The sequence below is a fragment of the Lagopus muta genome, chromosome 8 (genome assembly GCF_023343835.1).
Source record: "Lagopus muta isolate bLagMut1 chromosome 8, bLagMut1 primary, whole genome shotgun sequence".
NCBI classification, from domain to species: domain Eukaryota; kingdom Metazoa; phylum Chordata; class Aves; order Galliformes; family Phasianidae; genus Lagopus; species Lagopus muta.
The window spans coordinates 504,898-526,570 of record NC_064440.1 but is presented as its reverse complement, the minus strand read 5'-3'; the positions used below and the strand labels follow the sequence as shown (position 1 = coordinate 526,570).

General features: G+C 52.5%; 2 protein-coding genes across 5 annotated transcripts; both read right to left on the bottom strand.

Moving 5' to 3' along the window:
• Positions 1–236: 236 nt before the first annotated feature.
• On the bottom strand, positions 237–8,186 carry ERMN (ermin). Of its 4 annotated transcripts, none has more exons than XM_048953653.1 (4): positions 6,007–8,186; positions 5,637–5,912; positions 3,091–3,195; positions 237–2,011 (listed from the first exon to the last, which is right to left on the bottom strand). In XM_048953653.1, the coding sequence occupies exons 2-4, from the start codon at positions 5,788–5,790 to the stop codon at positions 1,602–1,604; spliced, it is 669 nt and encodes a 222-aa protein (XP_048809610.1). In that variant the 5' UTR covers positions 5,791–5,912; positions 6,007–8,186; the 3' UTR covers positions 237–1,601. The 4 variants fall into 4 exon arrangements, with proteins under 4 accessions (XP_048809610.1, XP_048809608.1, XP_048809609.1 ...); XM_048953651.1 differs by lacking the exon at positions 6,007–8,186 and adding an exon at positions 3,517–5,066 and having other exon boundaries at positions 5,637–5,720; XM_048953652.1 differs by having other exon boundaries at positions 5,637–8,186.
• A 117-nt stretch (positions 8,187–8,303) lies between these two features.
• On the bottom strand, positions 8,304–17,034 carry LOC125697022 (cytohesin 1 interacting protein). Its single transcript, XM_048953519.1, has 8 exons — positions 16,820–17,034; positions 14,346–14,395; positions 13,970–14,024; positions 11,886–11,988; positions 11,665–11,758; positions 11,289–11,358; positions 9,628–9,694; positions 8,304–9,092 (listed from the first exon to the last, which is right to left on the bottom strand). Exons 1-8 carry the CDS (start codon positions 16,946–16,948, stop codon positions 8,632–8,634), a joined length of 1,029 nt encoding a protein of 342 aa, XP_048809476.1. The 5' UTR covers positions 16,949–17,034; the 3' UTR covers positions 8,304–8,631.
• Between the last annotated feature and the right edge of the window lie 4,639 nt (positions 17,035–21,673).

The following is a 21,673-nucleotide window of genomic DNA, read 5'->3' as shown; positions in this document are numbered from 1 at the left end:
CTGCACATCTCCATTGCCCTTCTCTGGGCGCACTCCAGGACCTCAGTGTCTTTCTGGTAGAGAAGGGCCCAAAACTGAACACAGCACTGAGGTGCAGCCTCACCAGAGCTGAGTACAGAGGGACAATCGCCTCCTGCTCTGCTGGCTGCACCACTGCTGACACAACCAGGATGCTGTTGGCCTTCTTGGCCACACTGCTGGCTCACGATCAGCAGCCACCCACAAACAGCCCCAGATCCTTTTCCTCCACACAGCCTTCCATCCACTGCCCCATGCCTGTAGTGCTGCATGGGGTTGCTGTGGCCAAAGTGCAGGACCCGGCATTTGGTCTCATTGAACTTCACCCCATTGCCCACAGCCCAGCAATCAGCCTGTCCTGATCCTCTGCAGGGCCTTCCCACAGAGCACCTCCCCTGTGCACAGCCCTGAGAATGCAAGCCAAGCACTGCAACACGGTACAGGCAGGTGATAAATGGAGACCTGCAGTGGGGTTGGAGCTGCCCACAGTGCAGCCCCTCCAGTGCCTGGGAAGGAGCAGGGGGAGCAGGCAGGTGCCAGCAGCCTGCCGGGAAGTGCTGAGCGGGGCCGGGGGAGCACCAGGCAGCGGGGAACAGACCGGCACTATGGGGCATACAACCAACCTCTGAGGTTTTTGCAAACCAAAGAGCAAATAAACAATTCTGAATGGTACAATGAGGACTGTGTTTTGTTTGTACAATACAGAATTGCCATTTATTATTTTGACGTTGCCAATAAATAATTGCCTTTCTGTGGAACAAAAAAAAGTCAAAGCAATACTCAGTGCTGCTGGAAATAATGTAAAACTGAGAATTAAAAAAGCAGTGATGGCTGAAGGGGAGTGCTAGGGTGGGAGGCACGGTCCAACCCTGCTCAGACCGCCTCTCCTTTCCTAAAAGATCCCCAGTCCTTTCTGGGATGATGTCTGCAAAGCTTGATCCCAACTCAAGACAAAGCTTTCCATAAAATAGTTTGAAAGAGAACGCATCCACAGCACCGTGGTTATACAAGAGAGCTTTAAAATGGAGAAAGGGAAAAGGCTGTGTTCAGGTGGCAAAAAAATATTACTCCTGAAACCTGCTTTGTCTCAAAATAAAATAAAATTTTGCATCTAAACTTAGTTTGAAAATTGAGAAGAAACGTTAAGAAATGCAGCCACAATGCAAAATGGCAGCATGTGGAGAACACAGCTGTGGTGCTGGCAGCCTGTACTGGACCGATCCCAGGGCTGCATGGGGCTGGGTTGGGCTGTGCTCACTGAAGCTGGGCTGTGTGGCCCCAACCACCCCAGCAGCACGAGGACTGCAGTGTGCTCAGGGCATGCTGCCGTGTGAGTGTGGGTATGAAAAATGGAGAGAAAAGGAACAGTGAATTGAAGTGAATTGACGTTACACCTTCAGCAAACCAATCGTTCCCTGTCCTATGGATGCCCCACCTGCTGTCAAGGGGAAGGTAGTTGGGAAATCACATACAAAAAGGAAGCAGGGGTGGATCTGTGCTGTGTGAAGGCCGTGCCTTGGGACACAAACAAAACCAGAACCAGCACGAGCTCTCAGGCACATTAAGAGATTCCCCACCTCGGTTTATAAGTGCATCATGGACTCAAATTCATCGATTCTTTGTTTGGTGTTTCCTTTCCTGATCTTCCTGTAGGAGATGGTGTTGTACCGGGAGTAGCTGTGCCTGGAGATGTCGTTCTTCTTCCCCAGCCCCAGCTGCTCCCCAGCCCTCTCTGCTGGCGCATTGCAGGTGGGGCTGCAGGGGGGGGACATCTCCATGCTGCCCTCCTGCTGCTGGGGGACCGCGCCGCTCCCCTTCGGCACCTCTATCACCTGCACCTCGTCCTCCTCGGTGTCCTCCTCCTCCTCCTCTTCCTCCTCCTCTTCTTCCTCCTCAGCATCTTTCCCTCTCTGCTCGGTGCTGTCCGTGGGGGTCACCGCATCCTCCCCACCAGCACTGCCCGCTGTGCCTGCTGTACCCAGCGCCCGCTGCCCTGTGGCACAGAGAAGTATGGTGAGCCCCGTCTCACTCGGGTGGATGAGGAGTGACACCTCCAGGATGAGTTGTGACACCCCCAGGATGAGGTGTGACACCCCCAGGCTGCACCCACCGTGCACACACGCATTGCAGGCGCAGCCCAGCACACAACAGTGCCATAGCTGCACCCCTTGGGGCTCAGACCCTCTGCCCACCCAGGACGTGGGCAAACACACGTCCCCACTTGGGAAGCGTTTGGTATTGTTCTGCTTGGCACATCTCTGCTCCCATGTCACAACAAACACTCTATTCAGTGTCTGCCTGCAGGGTTCTGGGTAGTAATTAGACTAAATTGGTCAGGTACTAAAAAGCTGCCTGCAATTTGGAGATAAAGTGCTCGTGGCTGAGGTGAGGGGGCCGTGCAGGATCGTTTAATAGATTTTATTGTGCACTTGCAAAGCAGCACAGCTGGAGTGGGGATGTTGGTATGGAGAGGGAAAGCCTCCATCCTGACTCATCTCAAAGCCATTCAGACGTATTTTGCTTAGGACAAATGCTCATATATATTTTGCTTTCTTAGGGAAAGGTACACCAGTTTCTGATCATGAGGCACAGCCATGTACCTCCTGTATCTGCATTCACACGGCTCAGCTCTGTGACAATCACCCCAAGCTGCTCATTTGCTCCCCTCTGATGAGGAGCTCAGTATCGATGTGGCAGCTGACATATAGGAATCAGCAGCTCACAGCAGCCTGCTGGGCATGCGGGTGGGGGCAGCAACATGGGACAGCAGCAGCCATGAGAGCCACCAGCTCTCATCCCAGCCACCCCCTGTCCCTGTGAGGAGCCCAGAAGCATCCACATGAATGCTCAACACTGGGACATTACACTGGAGCCCTCATAAATCAGGGAGGAAAAGGGTCTGGGTAGTGAGGACACGCAGCTACAGGCAGGAATGCATCTCTGTCCTCTGCAATGCAACGCGAGGTTTTGGCTGAATTTGGAAGTGATAAAACTCTGCATAACACTATCTGGGAGGCTGCTTGCTGCCATGCTCAGGCTCCAGCACTCTGCACACACAGCATTCTGCATTACCTTCCTCCAGCTCCTGCCTGCAGGCTCCCATGTCCTGGGGCTCAGTTGTATCCTGGGGCTCAGCTGCTCCCTCCTGCAGCATCGCAATGTTGTCCTCTTGCTTTTCTTTGGGAAATACAAAGGACAAGAATTGGACTCGTGGAACAGTTAGTGACAATAATTAGGCTTTAATTGTTGCAGATTGGCAGCAGAATTTTCGAGCAGAGCTAAGAAATTGCTCTTTTCTTTGGTCACATACATTCCAATCCATCCTTTGTAACCACCAGCTCAGATCTGTCGCTAACAATTACTCCAAGTCTTGACACCCACAGTTGCAGCTCAGGAGCTCTGAGCAGCACACATAACACATCCAGCTGTTCGTAAGGCTGCACATCAAACAATCTTTTCCGCCCAAATACTAAACAAAAAGGCAGCACTGCACATTACCTCTGCATCGCTGCTCTCCATCACAGTCCCCACGTGCTACATCCTCCGCCGACGAGTTCCCGCTTTCCTCCACATTTCCTTTTGCCAGCAGAGTGCCGGGCTGCGCACCCGCCTCCACGCAGGGCACCGTCCCCACGGCTCCGGTGATGCCATCGGTGATGCCGTCAGCCAGCGGCAGGCCCTCCTGGGGGGCCGCGGTCCCGTTGCACGCTGGCAGGCCGGGCACCGAGGACACGTTGTCGCTCATGCTGAGCGCCCGGCGCCGGGCCGCGTGTGCGGGCAGCCGGCCCTGCTCAGCCCCGGCGGTGACAGCGCGGGGTTTGGCCGTGGCACCGCGGGGTCCAATCGGCGTCTCAGCCACCACGCGGGCTGCCCCGGCCGCACGGTTAAATGCCCACTGCCATTTACATAAACAAACAATATGAAGCAAGGCGGCTTTTGTGCTGGCGCGCAGAGCGGGGCTCTAACGTGTCAGCCGCGGTCACACACAGAGATTTTGTCTTCCCGCACAATGGCCCTTTGTGCCTTCCCCCGCAGCGGGAGCACCGGCTGTTCTCACCCCGTAATCCTCAGAGGGTGACCGCCCCGTCGCAGCCCCATAACCGGCTTAGCGCGGCTCCGGCTCTGCCCCGCGCAGCTCCGGTGCGCCGGGGCCACATTGGTACCACCGGCACGGAGCGAGGGCACCGACATGACATCACATCCCAGGGGATGCTCAGCGGCCGCTCCGTAGAAAGGCGCCTTTGGGTTGCAGAAATGCTCCCTGAGGAATATGGAAGGGGAAGGCGTGAGACAAATGTGCGTGTAGGAGCTGCCAGCCGGACCTTCCAGCCAGACGGCGTGTGAGGGCTGCAGCCGGCCCTTTCCTGACCACAGCTGAACCCTGCCCTGCCGACCAGAGCCAGGTTTACGTAAGGATGTAATCTCCTGCTCTGAACAACTTTTTTGTATTCGTACAATGCAACATTTCTGACATCTTTGGGCTCCGGGATTTGGAAATCCTCTTGTTGAGGTCAGACCTCGATTAAAAGCAGAGCCAAAGCCCTGTGACTGTTTTAGTTCAGCTGTGAGTTTGCATCTGTAACTCAACGACTTCCAATTGCACTGTACGTGGGGTTGGTGCGATTGATTCATAACATCGATCTTTTGTTGGAAAAACGAGTCCAAGAAAAACGGGTGCAAATGGTGGGAAACTGCTGCGGGTGTGCGTCACAGGCTGCAGAGCTGAGAGGTTATTTCTGTTCTTCTGAGCTATTGGCATAGCCCCAAACTAATCCAAACGGCCCTTTGGTGAACGCTGCTCCTTGGTGGCCGGGTCCTGTCCCCACAGCTTCCCTCTGGTGGCCACGGCGCTGTAGAAGCCCTGAGACACAGCCTGGTGCCATCTATTGGTGGCACACTCCGTCCTCACCCAGAGGCACCATTCCCAATTAGCACCTGGTGGTCATAGCACTACTTGCACGACTCTCTTCTGAACCACTTCCCGAGTGACCTTTGAAGCGGGACGTTTCCACTCCAGAAGTCCCTCCCCTCACATTTCGCAGGTAGCACTGTGAGTGAAGACAGCAGGAAGGCACATAGGAGAGCCTCATTAGAGCCACAACTCCATCTCAGCAATACTAAGCAGCCATTCCATGAGGTGCTCACACTGCTCCTCGTGCTCTCTGTAGCTCATCGCCTGCCTCCACATTTCTGCTCCAGTCACACAGCTCGGCTGTAGCGGGTGCTGCAGCCTTGGGCCAGGGCAAGGCAGTGCTGCTCCTGCCCTTGTTCCAGGAACAGTGAGCCGAGGCCATCGGGCACTTCTTGACTGCCTCTGCAACTTAATGCTGCCTGGTCTGAAAGGCACAGAGCTGCACAACTGTGGATGTAATGGGGCTGTGCGGCAGGCACGAAGTTCCAGGACTGTCTCACCTGAATTGTGGCTGGAATGGAACAGTACTGACCAAAGGCAATTCCTAGCTTTGTGGATATGCAAGGTGTGCTCACCACTTGCACCCCAGGTAACTGCACTCCGTAACCCCCTCAGCACCACGAGAGCTGGCTGCCTCCACTGCTTTGCACAGAAGCCTCTAAAGCAGCTGCACAGAACAGAAATACTTGGTGAAAGCAGAACTCACCTGGGCAGAAGCACCCACAGAAGGCAGAAGAAGCACAGCTGACCCTGAAATGCAGGTGGAGATCAGCCACTGAAATGAGAGTTGCCTCCGAGCAGAACGGAACCAGGGGCAGGCAGAAACCCGAGGCTGAGACAGGAAGGTGCAGAAACCTCATGTAAGCCCATGGCTTCCAGGGTCAGGTCTCCAGACAGCAAGGGGAGAGCAGTTGCAGGATAAATTTGAAGCCAGAATAGTTTTCCATCATAATCCCTGCAGAAGCCAGAACACATCCCATGGCTTTGGGGGAAAAAGAAACAAAAAACATCAGCTACAGAAAGTACAGCCCGAGAGAGAGCCAAGCACAAAGCCCACCCAAGGCCAGGCATCCCACCTGGGCCCTGAGCTGCTGGCGACAACCAGCCCGCAGCAGGGGAGGGACTGGAGGGCTCTGAGGTCCCTTCCGAGCCAACCGGGCTGTGGTTCTATGGCTTTCCCCCAGAGGGCGGTGGGCACTGCACAGCTCCTCAGGGCAGCGGGCAGCACAGCCCAGTGCTGCCGGAGCTCAGGGAGCGTTGGGACACCGCTCTCAGCCATAGGGTTTCGGTTTTCAGTGGTCCTATGTGGGGCCAGGGGTTGGACTCGATGGACTCCTTGTGGGTCCCTTCCAACTCGAGATGGTCTGCAGTTCCGTGATTCTCCTCGCACACCTCGGGCTGCCCTCAGCGCTTTCTGCTGCCGCTTGCGCGGAGCAGCGCCGCTCAGAACAGCGCTCATTCCCTCGGCTCTGCAGTTTGCCCGTGCTCCTCCCCCCCGGCCCCAGCCCGCTGCAGAGCTGTGATCGCCCACATCCTGTTTTTGATGCGCTGTGCAGCTCCTGGCCGCCAGAACACCGCGCTGTGGTCACACACTTTGCTGTAGCAACCAGAGCTCGCTCCCACCACTGCAGAAACAGCATCGCCTCCCTAACAGTCTTTTTAAGGCTTTCTTAGGTCAGTTGGCTGTACGGGTACGCTGGGTCCCTCCACAGTACCAGCAGGCACACATCAGCCAGCACAGTGAGTTACCCTTTCACACCAAGAGTTACTGCTTGTGACCACAAACCTGCATTAATTCCCACCAAGATGCAGCCCCAGGAGCAAAGCTCACATCGCATTTTGAACACCTTTTATGCAAAAGGAGGAGCAGGATGTGCAGCAATGCAACTGCCTGCCCAGAGCCCACAGCCTGCACCAAGGAGCGTGTGATGGCAATGCAAAGCATGTTTCTGGGGAGCCGTGGGGGCAGAGATGCCCCTGTTTTCCTGGAAGCCCTGAAAATAAACCATATATTTACTTACAAGTGAAAATGATGGTACCTGAGGAATTCCCAGTCTGCTTCTTCATAACATTATGCACCAAAGAGGGCTCTTAGCCCATTTGCAATCTGTGTATTTCTGGTGATTAATCTGGATACTGAAATGGACTTGGAAGGTACTTGGAAAGTATGGCTTCCCCAGGCATCATTTAGTAATGATAAGCAAACAAATTAGCCGAGTGAGATGTCTTTCCACCAGTAAATCAGGCACGTCACTTGGCAGAGGGTACAAAATGGGAATATTTGCCTCTCTACACTGCACAAGCATGACTGAGTGTAATGTCCCTTTTCAAATGTGGGATCTCTTCTGGGCATTAAATCAACTGGGTTGGCTGGCCATGGTGCCCATGGCTGCTGTCACTCGGACAGTTCTGTGCCTGCCATCAGTGTCCACTTGGAAATGACCTCTACTTGTCCTCATTCTTTCAAACACCTCTGTTGGCAGAGGGAAGCTGCGCCTCAGGACAACAAACCATGGGTTGAAACCTCTGTGTCTAAAAAGGAGCTCCAGTGAGGAGAGCCATGGGGAACCCTGTCCAGGGGTTGGTTGCACCACAGCACAGCCATCCTCGCTCATCCTCATGGTGAACATCTGCCTCTGCACCGTGCAGAGCTAAGAGCTCAGTGAGCCTGGATGGTGCAGTCAGACCATGGCATGCTGATTAGCATTTTCTCCAACCTGCTGAAATTCCAGTTAGCCAATCTGACCACAGCAACCTCAAGGGGCGATGGTGATGACATCTAGCACAGAAATGACCCGTCACTGGGCACAGAAAATGCTCTTCTAGCAAGCCTGGTAGGAACGGCACAAAAAAGTCCCATGGCTTCAGCAGGGCCCAAATTGCCACACTGCCAAGCTGTACCACAACATGGGTCACAGAGCACCACACTCCCATAGCCCCCACTCCACTGGGATTCTCCCTTCAGTATCTCAGCATTGCCAACAGTCTGTTTTCCTCCCTCCCAAACTCACAGATGATCGAATCACGGAATGGGTTATGTTGGAAGGGACCCCCAGCACTGCTGCTGCTCTCCATCGCACTCGCCCTGCACTCACCGCCACACACCCCACCCCAGCACATCCCTCTTGTATCAGCACCAATGCCTTCCGTCCTGCACAAGCCAGCAGCACAGCAGCTCTCCTCCATCAGCAGCGTGCAGTTCTGCAGCACAGGCTGGGCGCAGGGCTCTGCTGCGTAACCCAGGACATTGGTGCTGCACATCCCCTGCAGTAAGGGAGGTTCAGCTGAGCAGTGCCCCCGAGCAGCAGCACTGTCCATCCCAGCATCACCTCTGGGACCTACCCCTGGACGAGGTCTGGGCTCTGCCCTGCTCCTAATCACCACCTTAGTAGAAGCTCTCGCTTTATTGAAGATCTCTGAAGATTGACTTCGGTAACAGAAAATAAATAGTTAGAAAATTTGCACTTGATTAAAACCCGTCATTAACACTAAATATGCTGAGGGAGTCGCTCACAGTTCTTCACGTCTTGGAGCTAGTCATTTTTTATGTTAATGAAGAAGTCCACGATTCACTCCGATTAAAAATTAAAATAATTAATAAATCAGAGCATTTTAAATACCATCAGTCCTGCTGTAAGGCCGTGTGGGTAAGGAACAAACGCAGCCTCATGCTGCTCCTCCTGGCCCTGGGGAACGCAGGGTCACACCCGGCTTTCCTCCTCCTCCAGCGCCCGGTGAAGACCTGGAATGAATTTCAGGAGCTGCTTTCGAACGCTCGATCTCCTGCTCTTCCTCGGGAGCGTCCCGAAGCTGCTGGAGCTGCCGCCGCTCTCCCACAGTGGCGACATGGAGCCGCTGCTGGCCAGGCTGATGCTGCGGTGCCTGCGCAGGGAGCACCTCCCGGCCGTGCCATCGCCATCCCTCGGTAGGAAGCAGTCGTCGTCCATGCTGGACTGGCGGCTCAGGCTCTCTGCTGCAGAGTCGTCGAAGGCACCGCTCTGGTAGAAGCTGTCCTCGCTGTCCAGAGTCATGGAGCTCAGGCGGCTCCGGGAGCTGCTCTCGCTGGAGAATCGGGTCTTGGTCGGAGAGAGTGGTCTTGGCATACAGTCCTCAGATAAGTTGGCCTCTTCCAGCTCCAGCAGAGCGTTGTCATTCACCTCTCCTGGAAGCAGAGGTCAAGGAGTGTTATTCAACAGCATCAGCGAGCTCCTGCAAGCAGACGCAGCCTACAGCTCTGCAGAGCTGCCTAGATCTGTGCAGGGCGGTCAGCCCCGCTCCTGTTCTCCGCCCAGCCAGGGCCACCAGCTGGGCCTTCGTTCTGGCCCAGCCTCCTGCCCTTCCATCCCACCGTGGGGCTGGGCAATATCTTACCCACATCATATCTCATCCCACTTTTCCAGCTATACGGGACTCTCTACTGCTGCCTTGCCCCAAAATGCAGAAGCAAAGTCCAATTGAAAACAGAGAACAGAAAAGAAGCTTTCCAACCCACATGAACTCCTCTCCTAGAACTCATACATCAGCCCAGCGCCCAAATTCTTCAGACACTGATAAAAAGCTTCCCCCGGGGTCATTAAGAAGGAAAAAAAGAAAGCAGATGGAAACCAGGTTAGAGGAGTGCGTGGTGCTGCTCAGCCCCAGCTTCCCCCAGAGGTCTCAGCAGCGCTGCGGTTTCCCACCCGGAAACGGAGACTCACCATGCAGCAAACGCTGTTCCTGTAAGTGCAGGGAGCGCAACTCCACCCACTTCTGCTGCAGAGTTTGCTGTGAAGGATTAAAAGAGCTGACTGTCATTCACACTTTCACAAAGTTACAAAACACTTCAAATAAAGCAGGTTCCCAGAGAGCACTCTTTGCCTACAGGATGCGGAGGTGTGCCCTCTTTCTGCACAACACAGCATTCCTGGGGCTCAGCAAGCCTCCTCCAGCTTCCCTGAGCAAAGTGCTTTGGCTGAGGCACTTTCTGCGTGAAATGTGCAAAAGCAGAAGGCTGAAATCTGGAATGCAGGCAGCTGTACTCAGATGGCCTTTCACTGAGCCACTGCTGACGTGCTGACATCCCACCCTACCAGCGAGCAGCATTATGTTATTTCCTCTGTTGCAGGTCAGCCACTGATCTAACAACCAACTGCTGCACTGGTTAAGAAGCTGCCAAGTGAGTGCTGCTGGGTCCACAGGAAAACACCGCACACTTCCTCGGCAACCTGCATGAGCACACAACAGGGCAGTCTGGCAAGTTACATGGCTATCCATGCAAAGTGCCCAGGCAAAGCTCTGTGCTCTGTGGCATGGCATGGTGACACGGCACTGATGCTGGGCACAGCCCTGTGCCATGCATCAGGTAGGAGTGCGGACACACAGGGCCAGGCTCACACCTGACTTCACACAACAGTGAAAGCTCTCCTTGCAGAGGCTTGGCACTTTTGGGAAACCACTGCTATCTGAAAGCTGAGTGTTTCACAGCAGCTTCTGTCTTCCTGAGTTCTCTGAACCATACGGGGAGGGGCAGCCACAGCACTGCTCACACAGGCGTTGTTCCCAGATGGCAAATCCCATCCCTGCTGCAAAGTTCTGGCAAGCCTGAACATTTGTCATGAGGTTTATTCTAGCCAGATCAGTATCCAGTTTGAAGTACTCCATTCCTGCAGGGAGGGTCTTGGCTCAGTGCTGCCATCAGGAAAAACTCTCCATCAGGTAAAGAATACTCCAAAGTGTCTACAAGCCACACTTTGACATTCTCCAAATGCTGGCCCAGCTTACTGTTCACTTACAGCACTCATCAATTCTCACTCTGACCATGTTTAAGAAGAGGCCAAAGTTATCTTAAGAGGAGGTCAAAATTATCAAAATGATTTTTTGATTATTTTTTTCATCATTTGACCTAATGGAAAACAAGCCTATGACATGCAGTCAGCATTATTTCTTCCCTGCATCAGGCAGCAAAAAAGCTGGAGAAGCTCAGCACCCCTGGAAGGACAAGAACTTGGATGCTTTCAAAAAATGCCCAGGGGCTCACAGAGATGCTTTGCAGCCCCAGAGTTGGAGACATGTGGGTCCTCGGGATGTGATGGGGAGCCAGGGCCCCATGGTTGTGGCACGGCAGCCTCATGTGCAGGCTGATGCTGCAGCTGGAGCGATGCCGCAGTGCGCTCAGTGAGGTGGTGCTGACATCACCCCCACACACAGCACTGGCATCCGGCCCCCACAGCATCCACCAGGGAGGCAGCAGGGCTGCCAGCAGCAGCACTGGGGACACACGGCTCCCCAGCCCCCACTGTACCCCACGGCTGCCCCCACAAACATCAGACCCATGGCAGCACTCTGCACTTCACAGCAGCACAGTGGTTCACCATGTTACCTTCAGCAGCTGCAGCTTGTTCTCCAGCTCCATCTTCCTCAGGAACAGGGCCCCATTGACAGTCTCCAGCCTGGAAAGAAGAGGGGCTTTGGGTACCAGCATGGGGGAGTGGTGCCCTACAGCAGCACATGGGGCCATGGGGTCCTTAGGGAGGCGATGCAGACAGGATGGAGGGTGCCCTAATGTGCCATCAACTCCCCTCCACGGATGGATTCAGCAGCTGCTGTGGGATGAGCAAAGTCACAGCATGGGCAAGAGATGCACATCACAGTGCTGTGTGTCTGTGAGTGTGGCACTGCTGCTTAGCACAAGAAGGTTTCATGGTTTCCAGCAGTACCACGTCAAACTCAAAGCACTGTGAAGGGCAGATGCCTACCTTAAATAGTTCCCTGAAGACTTTATCAAGTCTACAATTTGCTTGTGACTAAAACCATCGGTGTTCACTCCATTGACGTTGGCAAGAATATCACCTGTAGAGATAAGAAGCTGCAAGGAGCATCTTCAGCACACACATCCCTACCACATTCTCTAAAACAGAACTAACATGGAGAAAAGCAACTAGGGCCACCCGCAGATAGGAAAAAAGCAAGTCATTACCAATTTGAAGACCAGAAACATGGGCAGGACTTTCCTCTTGAATTTTGCAGACGCAAGTGCATACCTCCAAGGAGTAATCGGTTTGGTTTGGAAATCTAATAGTCTGTAAATAGCAAAGGAAAAGTGCTGCTGATATTGAAGACATGACTACAAGTAATATTTGAAATACTGTCATGTGATCTATTTTCATTTCACACTCTTTTTTAAAATGAGAGGCTGTGTTGAGCAGGTTGTATTATCATAACTCTTGGTAGAATCCATCGTCCTGTTATCAACTCTGACATTCATTTAGAAAAGTGCTAAACTGAGAGATACGACCAGAGCATCTTGTGTTGACAGGAAATGTCTTTTGGGTTGCATGCAAATATCAGTATTCAGCCACATCCTCTGCCAAGAGGCTGTTTAAGACTGAAACTGAAGTTCCTGAAAACCTACGACAGTCAAACCTACCTTACATACGTCATGATAGATTCCCAAATTCCTCAGTCAACACTGGCTGAGAACAGAGATGAATTCTATCACGAGTTCAGAGTTTATTAGAGCAAATCACAACAATATGGTGATTTCAGCCTTAAAACCATCAGCAAAACTTTCAGCTAAACTAAGAACACCAAATCATGTGATGCCCTGTCCCTGGAGGTGTTCAAGGCCAGGTTGGATGGGGCCCTAGGCAGCCTGGGCTGCTATGAAATGTGGAGGCTGGTGGCCCTGCCTGTAGTGGGGGGGTTGGAACTTCATGATCCTTGAGGTCCCTTCCAACCCAGGCCATTCTGTGATTCTGTGCTGAGGATTCTGAAGGAATCTGCATAACTGAGGCAGTAGGACATGCCTGTCCTTCTGTTTGGACCTCGTTGAGTGTCCCAGAGAAGCAGGATGAGATTCACCATGCCTAGCTAGACATCTGTCCACCAGCTCAGCATCCCCGCCAGAGCCACCCAGAGGGGCAGATGGCCCCAGTGAGTGACTGGTGGCCCTAAGAGCCCCATTTTTGACCAGGAGGATGGGATTCCCTCACCACACACCTTCCTCTCTTCACAGACCGCAGAAGAAGCCAGGCCGTTACTTTGGGTGGATAACTGGGCTTTAGGTTGCCACAGTGCTGGGAAAGATGTGACTCGAAGCAGCTGATGTGCAAAATCTGGGCACAGACAGAGGCACACTGAGTCCACGTCACCACCAGAATCCACTTAATAAGTGGGAAGTACCAGCACAAGCAGCACACAAGAGACCCCACGTTCTGCCATGGCTGTAGCTCTGAGGAGCTCCTTGCAGATGGCAGACCCAGAATTTCACATCCTCGTATTCTGGTTTGCCTACGATCAAATTGTAGCAATAATGAAACTGCAACTTCTAAATAATGCCTTATGCTTGGTACCAAACTGACGCTGTCATTTCACAGCCTGGACTTTCTAGTGAAATGCTCTCACTGAATGTACGTTCAGGAAGAAACACGCCAAGAACAATTATTTTTAATCAGAATGTCACATATAATGAAAATCTGCCCTGGCAATTTGTACAAAAGCCCGATAATGGACTCAATTATTTTCCCTTCTGAAAGCTCTCTGAAAGTGTTCCTGAGCCGAGCACTTACACAACCATTAGTCACAGAATCAACTCTGAACAAGTTGGGCTTTCCCATAGCACTCCTTTCACCAAAGCTAGCACGTCCCTCTGTACATGGCAGTGCCAGGTCATTTCATACAGCAGGCACAAGGGATTTCTAGGAAAAGGAGAGGATTTTGATCTCTCTCTTTTATATAAAAATATTTCTACGTGGCATTCTCTGAAAACATGATTGCCTAAGGAGGAAAGAAGGTGTTTCCATTGTCTGCTTTGTATCTGAGCTGTCTCCTATGGTCAGCACTCCAACTTGCCATGGACCAGGCTCTCACCTGTGACCTATGAGAACTCCTCAGAAGCACATCCCATTTCTGTGGTGCTTCTTAAGCACTCCAGTTTCACAAAGGACTCACAGGTGTCTTTCTCTACCCCATCCCGTGTTAATCTAGTTTGGAGGATGTGATGCTGAAGATTTCACACAGTATTTTATCTTTAAATGAATCAATTTGTCACATAAGTCTCACCTGGATTTCAAAGCCAAATGTCTCCTTATCTTCTTTGAATATAGAAATGAAGTGTCTGCAAGAAAAGCACTCAGGATTACCCAGGTTGTACAGCAGGGAAAGGCTGTGCTGCAGAGGGCAGTGGGCACAGCACAGCTCCCAGGACAGCAGGCACAGCCCCGAGCTGCTGCAGCTCAGGGAGAGCTGGGACACCAACCTCAGACTTTGGGTTCAAGTGGGGCTGTGCAGGGCTCACTGTTCCTTGTGGGTCCCCTCCAATTGGGACTCCTTATCTTTCTATGACCCCATTCCTGAGCCCCTCCACCCTACTTCCCCCATGAGTCCATCCCACCCAGGGCTGCACTGCATGAGCACAGCTGGCAGGGCATCACCGTACCTCTGCGGCCGGGAGCAGTCCCCCAGGGAGCTGGATCTGGTCAGAGCGAGCTGCAAGCAGAAAGGGGAAAGGAAAAGGGTCAGTGGGGTCACAGCTCCTCAGGGCTCCCTGCGGCCTGCTGCTGGAGGAATGCCACTGTGCTGCTGTTAGGTTGGAAATCAGTCCCTCAAATATAGCATTATTCCAAATCTTTTAAACACGATATTCAGCACTACCAAGATAAGAACACCACAGAGAAAAAGCAAAATCATGGGTGCTCTTAGCTCTTGATCCAGTTGTTGACACCCAGAAAACATCAAGGGATGTTTCTCCCCGGGGGACTGTGCTGCACTGCCAGTCCCTACCCGATGTGAAAGCATCACTGCCCAATAGCTTTCTGCTGTCCCGGCCTGCCTGCAGTGAGCTAAGAATGGGGAGCTGAGTCACCTGCTGATAACATTTTGTGCAGGGGTGACAATGTGACCTCTGCCAACCGGCTGTCAGCCCTCAGGCATCGCTCCCAAGGAAGAGGTGAGCACAGCAGGATGTGGCTGGGGAATACAACCCATACATACACCGGAGGGGTTTGAGGCAGGAGGGGCTGCACGGGGATCTGAGGGCTGCTGTGCTCACATCAGTGAGTGCAAGAGAAAAAATAGTGACGAAACCCCAGAAAAAAATCTGCTGGGAACAGTGCCTGGAGTAGGGAACTCTTCACACAAACTGCTGGAGGTGCAGCTTCTCAGGAGGGCAGAAACTGGGAGGACAAAAGGCACAGCTGCTAAAGAGGAATGCTGCGTTCTGTAGGGCATCAAAGGAGGACCTCCTGCTGCACATCTGCATTCAGCACTAAGGCAAGGAAGCTGCAAAACTGTATAAGCCAGGGATTTCCACTAACGCTGTAAGTATCACCTATACTGTACCCAAATCACACTTTTGTTATGCTGAGACCTCAACTTTCTTTCACACCTTCCCCCTAAAAAGTCTGTAGGTATTTATAACTTCAACACCCATCAAAAAAGGCAGAAAACAGACACACACACGTACACACACCACAAAGCTGCAGGCAGCTCTCAGCAGCTACTAGTGATGGCCAAATAATGTTTCCAAGCAGACGCATGGCCATGGCAACAAGCACCCAGCATCCCTGCTTTGGGCAAGGCAGCCTTGTGCCTACAGAGGCCTGAGAAAAGCCAGGATCAGCACTTAAACATCCACGCTTTCCATAAACATGAGCCAAAAATAAGGAATTACATTACCACTAAATTGTACAGTCAATATACTAAAAAGTCCTAGGCTTCAATACTGCAAAGCCAGGTCAATGTGCAACCACCAACACAACCTCCATTTTATGAACCTGTGTTCAACTGGAGAGAGAAGCAGGGAGGAGCAAGGGGTGCCATGCAGTAACACACTTGGAATTCTTTGTTAACACCCACAAACACATCACGGCCATTATTGCTCATTTATCTGCAGCAGAACCACGAAGTGCTGCTCTATCACTGCTGCTGGTGGCTGCATCAATGCAGTGTGCCCAGTGCTTGTCTGCTTCTGGCTGTCTTTTACATCCCCAGGATTGTATGGGAGGAATGTGCTTCTGTTGCTGCACAAAGCAGAGCCTTCAGTGCTTGGACACTATGTGCCAGTTTTCTGATAACACTTCAAGATTATAATGCATTTCAAGCACTTTCAATTCAGGCTTATTCACACAAGACAAAAAGGTGGGCTACAATTGCTCAGCTGGCAATTTACAGCAGCAGCAACAGGCAGTTTTGTTCACCTCCCGTTGCAAACAACAGAAATTTGCTTTTCCGCATGAAAAGGGAGCTTATAAACAGGAGGGAGACTGACTTTGTACCTGGGCAGATAGTGACAGGACAAGTGTTTTTGAACTAGAAGAGGAGATTTAGGTCAGATATGAGGAGGAAATTCCTTACTCAGAGGGCAGTGAGGCCGTGGCACTGCCTGGAGCTGAGGTGCCCCGTCCCTGGAGATGCCCCAGGCCATGGATGGGTGCTGGGCAGCCTGAGCTGGGAGACAGCCAGCCCACGGCAGGGCTGGGGCTGAGGGGTTCCTTCCAACCATGCTGCGGTTCTGTGATTGATTGTACAAAAAGCACAGCGACAGGGACAGCCAAAGTAGCTACAATAGTTGTAATAAAACAGCCCAAAGTTTGGAAGGAAACAACCCACGATAGATGCTTCCTGCCAAGGATGCAGAACAAAGCCCAGCCTGACCACCGTGCTGAAGCACGCCCAAGTTTAAGGGAACACCAGGCAGCAGGATGCTCCCCTGTGCCTCGCAGCACACCTGGAACGAAGAGCCGCAGCCGGGCAGGATCCCAGCTGCAGGAGCTCTGCTGACCGCCAACAGTCCCGCAGTCTCTCCCGCACCTCCCCTTGGCAGTGCTCCCACACAACAGCTGCTGGAAGGAGCCCATCGCCACCCAAACTCACTCTCCGCCCGCGGTGCCCTGCAGGCTGGAGGTGCCCTACCTGCTTGCGGCTCCTTGGCAGCGTCCCCACCGTGCTGACCAGCTGCTGCAGCCGCCTGCTGTCCATCTGCACGCCCCGATCCCCGCTGCCCGCACGCTGGCTGTGCTGGGCGAGCCGCCGCAGGGACATGGCGCTGAAGGGCAGCGCTCAGTGCAGCATGGCAAAGCACGGCAGTTTGGGTACACTTCTCCTCTCTGAGCGATCAGAAAGTATGAAAACGGAAAGCGGGCCATGTGACTTGTGGTTTAGGTGCACATTACATAAATCTCTTCTTGCAGCTCACCAGGGCTGCTCCGTGTTTGTGCTCATGCGGGAGCTAAGAACTAGGCTTGGCAGCTACAGAAATCTGCTTAATTTTTCCGACCCTGCACACAACAACAATTCTTACTGCACAGATCCCACTTGCTGTAATAACGTGTCCTTAAAGAACTGTTTGCTTTAGACACTTGCCCGAGCTCAGCCTGTTCATTCTTTCACTTGCTCGGCCTCCCTTGCTTTGCTCAGATTTCCTTTTGGCAAAGGCAGGAAAGTAATGCTTTCTTTGGAACAACAGCATCAGTGCATGATTTTCCAGCCACAGGGAGGGAAGCAAAAACTAAAGGCCACGGCCTGAAAGTAGGAGCTGAAACCAGCGCTCTGCCCTCACTCTGCAATACCATTAGCTGAGCACTGGTGTGGAGCAGTGACTCACCCAGCAGATTAGGCTGTGAGCAATAGCAGTGTGAGTGCAGTGAGGAGGGCCGGGGTGATGGGGATATGCCCGCTCCACGTGCCCTCAGGATGATGCCACAACAGGTGCCCACACGGCAGCACTGCCACCTGCAGCCAGCTGGGACAGTGCCTGGGCCCTAGGCACAGTGCAGTGTGGTCACTTTAAAATGAAGTCACACGGGGCTCCTTTCTTTGAAAACGCATCTGGGAGGACCCGTAACTGTGACAGAACTGGCGCTGCTTTGCTTTCTCCCTCCTGCAGAGGTGCAGCACAGGCTGGCATCTCCTGCACTGCGTGGTTGCTGTGCTTCTGGACACGGCTGGGTGTCTGGTTGTGGCTCAGAGCATTCACACACACAGAACAGGGAGGTTTTTAAGGTCTGTGAAATAAGCAGTATGAGTTCTTAAAATACATATAATTTAAAGAAACCCATGCCTGCTCTTATACTGGAAACAAGGCCATTTTTGGACTGCGGAGCACTGTAAATCCAACCAGGATCTGAGCAGAAACACCGGATAAGTAAAACCATGAGTGCAGTGGGATGGGCCATCCAGACTAAGAGATAAGCAAAATCCATCTCCTAGCACAGCGATTTTCGGCAGTGTTTTTTGTTTTGCTTTTCCTTCTAGCACAGCTGATTTAAATCACATCTCTGCAAAAGTGCACTAGTTTTCCTCCCTTCGTTTGGCAGCCCCTCGCCATGTCAGCACACGGGGAGGAGCTGCCATGGCTCTCACCCTGCACTGCCAGAGCTCAGCACACATGGGTCACAGCATGAGATCACCGCTGGCTGCTCCCAGCGCAGCACCAGGCACAGGCAGCTTCACCCCCCGGGGCCTCCTCCATGGCCAGCCAGGCAACCCCCAGAATGCCTGCACGCACATTTCACCCTCCCTGGACTCATCTTTTGGTTAAGGTCTCTTTTTATTTTTCAATCTTGTGTTGCCTCATCTTACCTTCTTCTTTCACATCGAATTCCAATTAATTTCTGGAGCAATGTCCGGAGGTAGGGCCACGAAGATGGTCAGAGGGCTGGAGCACCTCTCCTGTGATGAAAGGTTGAGAGAGGTGGGATTGCTCAGCTACATAGTGGTAGGACAAGGGAGGATGGATTTAAACTGAAAGAGTGGAGGTTTCAGGTGCTATGAAGAAATTGTTCACTCAGGGTTTTAAGGCACTGGCACTGCTGCCCAGAAAGGTTGTTCATGCCCCATCTCTGGCTGGATGGGTTTCTGGGCAGGCTGATCCATGGTCTGGCAGCCCTGCCCACGGCGAGGGGGTTGGAACTAGATGGTCTTTGAGGTCCCTGCCAACTCAAGCCATTCTATGATGCAAATTACTTCTTAAGAAGGATAGCAAATTAAAAAACGCTATGTTGCTACAGCAGTCTTCAAAACCATTCAGGGCTAGAAAGGAAGTCAAAAATGACTTAAAGAAGGAGCCAAGCAGCCCAGTTCTACAGGCCAAGCAGACCCGGCTCACGGCCCTGAGCTGACAGGGAAGGACAGTGGGGCACTGAAGGTGTTTCCTGACCACGAGGTGTGCAGCCACCTCCCACCTTGGCCTCCTGGAATAAATGCCTGGCTTCTGCAGCTCAGTGATGCCCATATCCTGGTCTTGGGGGGGGGGCTTTCATGTCAGCCCCCCGAGCTGAGGCTATCAGCACACTGCAGCGCTTGTTTTCTGGCACCAAAAATCCAGGCTATCAAAAGATGGATATAACCCAGATTTTGCAGCTGATGTAGGTAATACAGGAGGCAGATGAACGGTGTATCCCACTTTTTACAACGAGCAGACAGAACTTTGGGATACAACAGTAAACAAAGGGATTTTTATTTTTCCCTTGTATAAATCCCAATGCCTTGACAGGAATGATCTGTAATGCCTCAGGGGTTATCCCCCACCTGACACTGGACGTCTTGTGAAGGACATTGCCTGTCTGTATCTCACTGGGGATCCTGAGGAATGTCATTTCTTTTTTCAGCCAGCAGCTGAGTTACCATTAGTACTATTAAATATATCCAATTTAAAATATGGCCATGGAAACTTCTTTATGTTTGATATGTATGTACAAAGAAGGAAAGGGAGAAAGGAAAGAGGAGAAGGAAAGCAGTGTGTGATGGGAGGAAAGCTCTTCCTTCTTTTCAGAGATGTACCTCAGAGATGACAGCAGTGCCCAGAGCAGGCTGAGTAATGCGGGGATGCGGTGACTCAAAGCCTCTTCCTCTTTTCCTGCCCACCATCAGCACACCGAGTAGCTCTGAAAACAAAGTGCATTTCAGTTCCTCAGGCAACCCTCTTCTACGTTCCTGAAACCAAGTGACACATCTGCAAACAAGCTGAGAAGAGAAATTAAATAGATCAGGGCTCTGTGGAAACCACATCACCGGCCCCATCGCCCTCTCCATGGGGACACGGACACGCACACATGCCCACATGGCCATCACAGCATGGCCAGGCCCAACGTGGCACCCGGTGGCCCAGGGCAGAGCACACAGGGCAGCCCACTGTGGTCACACCGTGCTGGGGACCAGGACAGACAGGACAGGCAGCATCGCATCGCCGCCCAGAGCACGTCCCTGTGCTGCACCATTCCAAAGAGCCTCTCGGTATTTTTAGAAGGCTTTGTATTTTTGCACTTGTACATACATACAGAAAAGCCACAAAAGCCATTTTGTTTATCTACTCGTCCTTTGTGCTATCAGATTTTCCACTTGACAAGCAGCTGGCAAGCCGTGCAATGACTCAGAACAACGGTCTGCAAACCCAAACATGCATCAGCCCCTGTGCCTCTGCTCTGCTGAGCTGTCTCACGGGTTCCTCTCCACTTCCTAACCAATAGTAAAGATTTTCATAAAACAGGGCTCATTTTCAAGATATCTTCAACAACAGTCCCCATGCTGAGGGTTGAAATTGTCCAGAAGTGTTACATTCCTCACCTCAGCTGCCATGATTTGACATGAAATTTTTGAACATTTGCAAAGTGTAAGATGATGATCATGAGCACAGCCAGTAGGTTTCCACCAGCTCTCATTGAACTTCCCAATGAAATCAGAAAGGTGATTCACAATGGATGCAGTTTCAGCAATCCAGAAGTGCATGAAGTATCTGCATGATTTGCTCCATCTGACTGTATCTCACTGCCATAAACATCTGAGCACATCAGGACTTCACGATGGCTTTGCACTGTGCATTGTTCAGTATCATAGAATCACAGAATGGCCTGAGTTGCAAAAGCCCACAATGCTCATCAGTTCCAACCCCCTGCTGTGTGCAGGTCGCCAACCAGCAGCCCAGGCTGCCCAGAGCCACATCCAGCCTGGCCTTGAATACCTGCAGGGATGGGGCATCCATCCCTCCTTGGGCAACCTGTGCCAGTGGTTTCAGTATCTGAGAGTGGGTTTCACTGGAGCCCTCCCTGCCGTGTTCCAGGAGCAGGACATGGGGCGCTGAGCCCTCGGCGGGGCCCGGAGCTGCGGCTCCTGCCGCGCTGCTTTCCGACATCCCGGCAGCTTCCCCAGATCCCGGCAGCCTCCTCAGCCCGCACCGCCGCTCCCAGCCACGCAGCGCCGAGCAGCCGCAGCTGCAGCGATCTGTTCGTCCACGAGAGGGCCCGAGAAGTCAGCGCACCTACGGTTACCCCGCAGTGACTTCCTGCTCCACTGGAAACCAATTTCTGAACAGCAAAGAGAGCTGCTGCACGTTTGTCAGCGCTACGGAACAGGACTGCGCTGCTCTACCTCTGGAGGCACCCGGAGCTGCAGCAGACACTGCCGGCGCTCAGCGGCTTGAGCAGGCTTTCCTGCAGGCTGCAGCCTTCCTTCCTTCCCTCGAGCTGCCAGCCGTGCCGCCCGGCACAGGGCCCCCATCCCGCAGGAGCTCTGTGCTAAGGGTGCGCGGTGCAGAAGAACTGTGCTGGCAGAACGTCTCTGGAACATGGGTTTATGAAACGATTGCAAGCGCACTTTAAGCCCCCTGCAAAGTTTTGGAAGGCTGTTTGTAGAGAAAAACGCTACAAAGATATTTCAAGGGGAAAGAAACCAAAAACAAGCAAACAACAAAAGAAACAGTATCTTTCAATTTCTGCTACTGAGTAGCAAAGATGCAATGGGACGCAATGGGAGAGGAAAACGCTGCAGCCT

Coding starts and splice junctions, on each gene's coding strand:
- ERMN (XM_048953651.1), bottom strand. CDS start 3,763: ATGAGCGACAACGTGTCCTCGGTGCCCGGCCTGCCAGCGTGCAACGGG. Junction 3,196..3,516: donor TGGAGAGCAGCGATGCAGAG/GTAATGTGCAGT, acceptor TATTTCCCAAAG/AAAAGCAAGAGGACAACATT. Junction 2,012..3,090: donor CAGGCAGGAGCTGGAGGAAG/GTAATGCAGAAT, acceptor TCTGTGCCACAG/GGCAGCGGGCGCTGGGTACA.
- LOC125697022 (XM_048953519.1), bottom strand. CDS start 16,948: ATGTCCCTGCGGCGGCTCGCCCAGCACAGCCAGCGTGCGGGCAGCGGG. Junction 11,989..13,969: donor CATTTGGCTTTGAAATCCAG/GTGAGACTTATG, acceptor TGCTATTTACAG/ACTATTAGATTTCCAAACCA. Junction 11,759..11,885: donor TGTTTCTGGTCTTCAAATTG/GTAATGACTTGC, acceptor TTATCTCTACAG/GTGATATTCTTGCCAACGTC.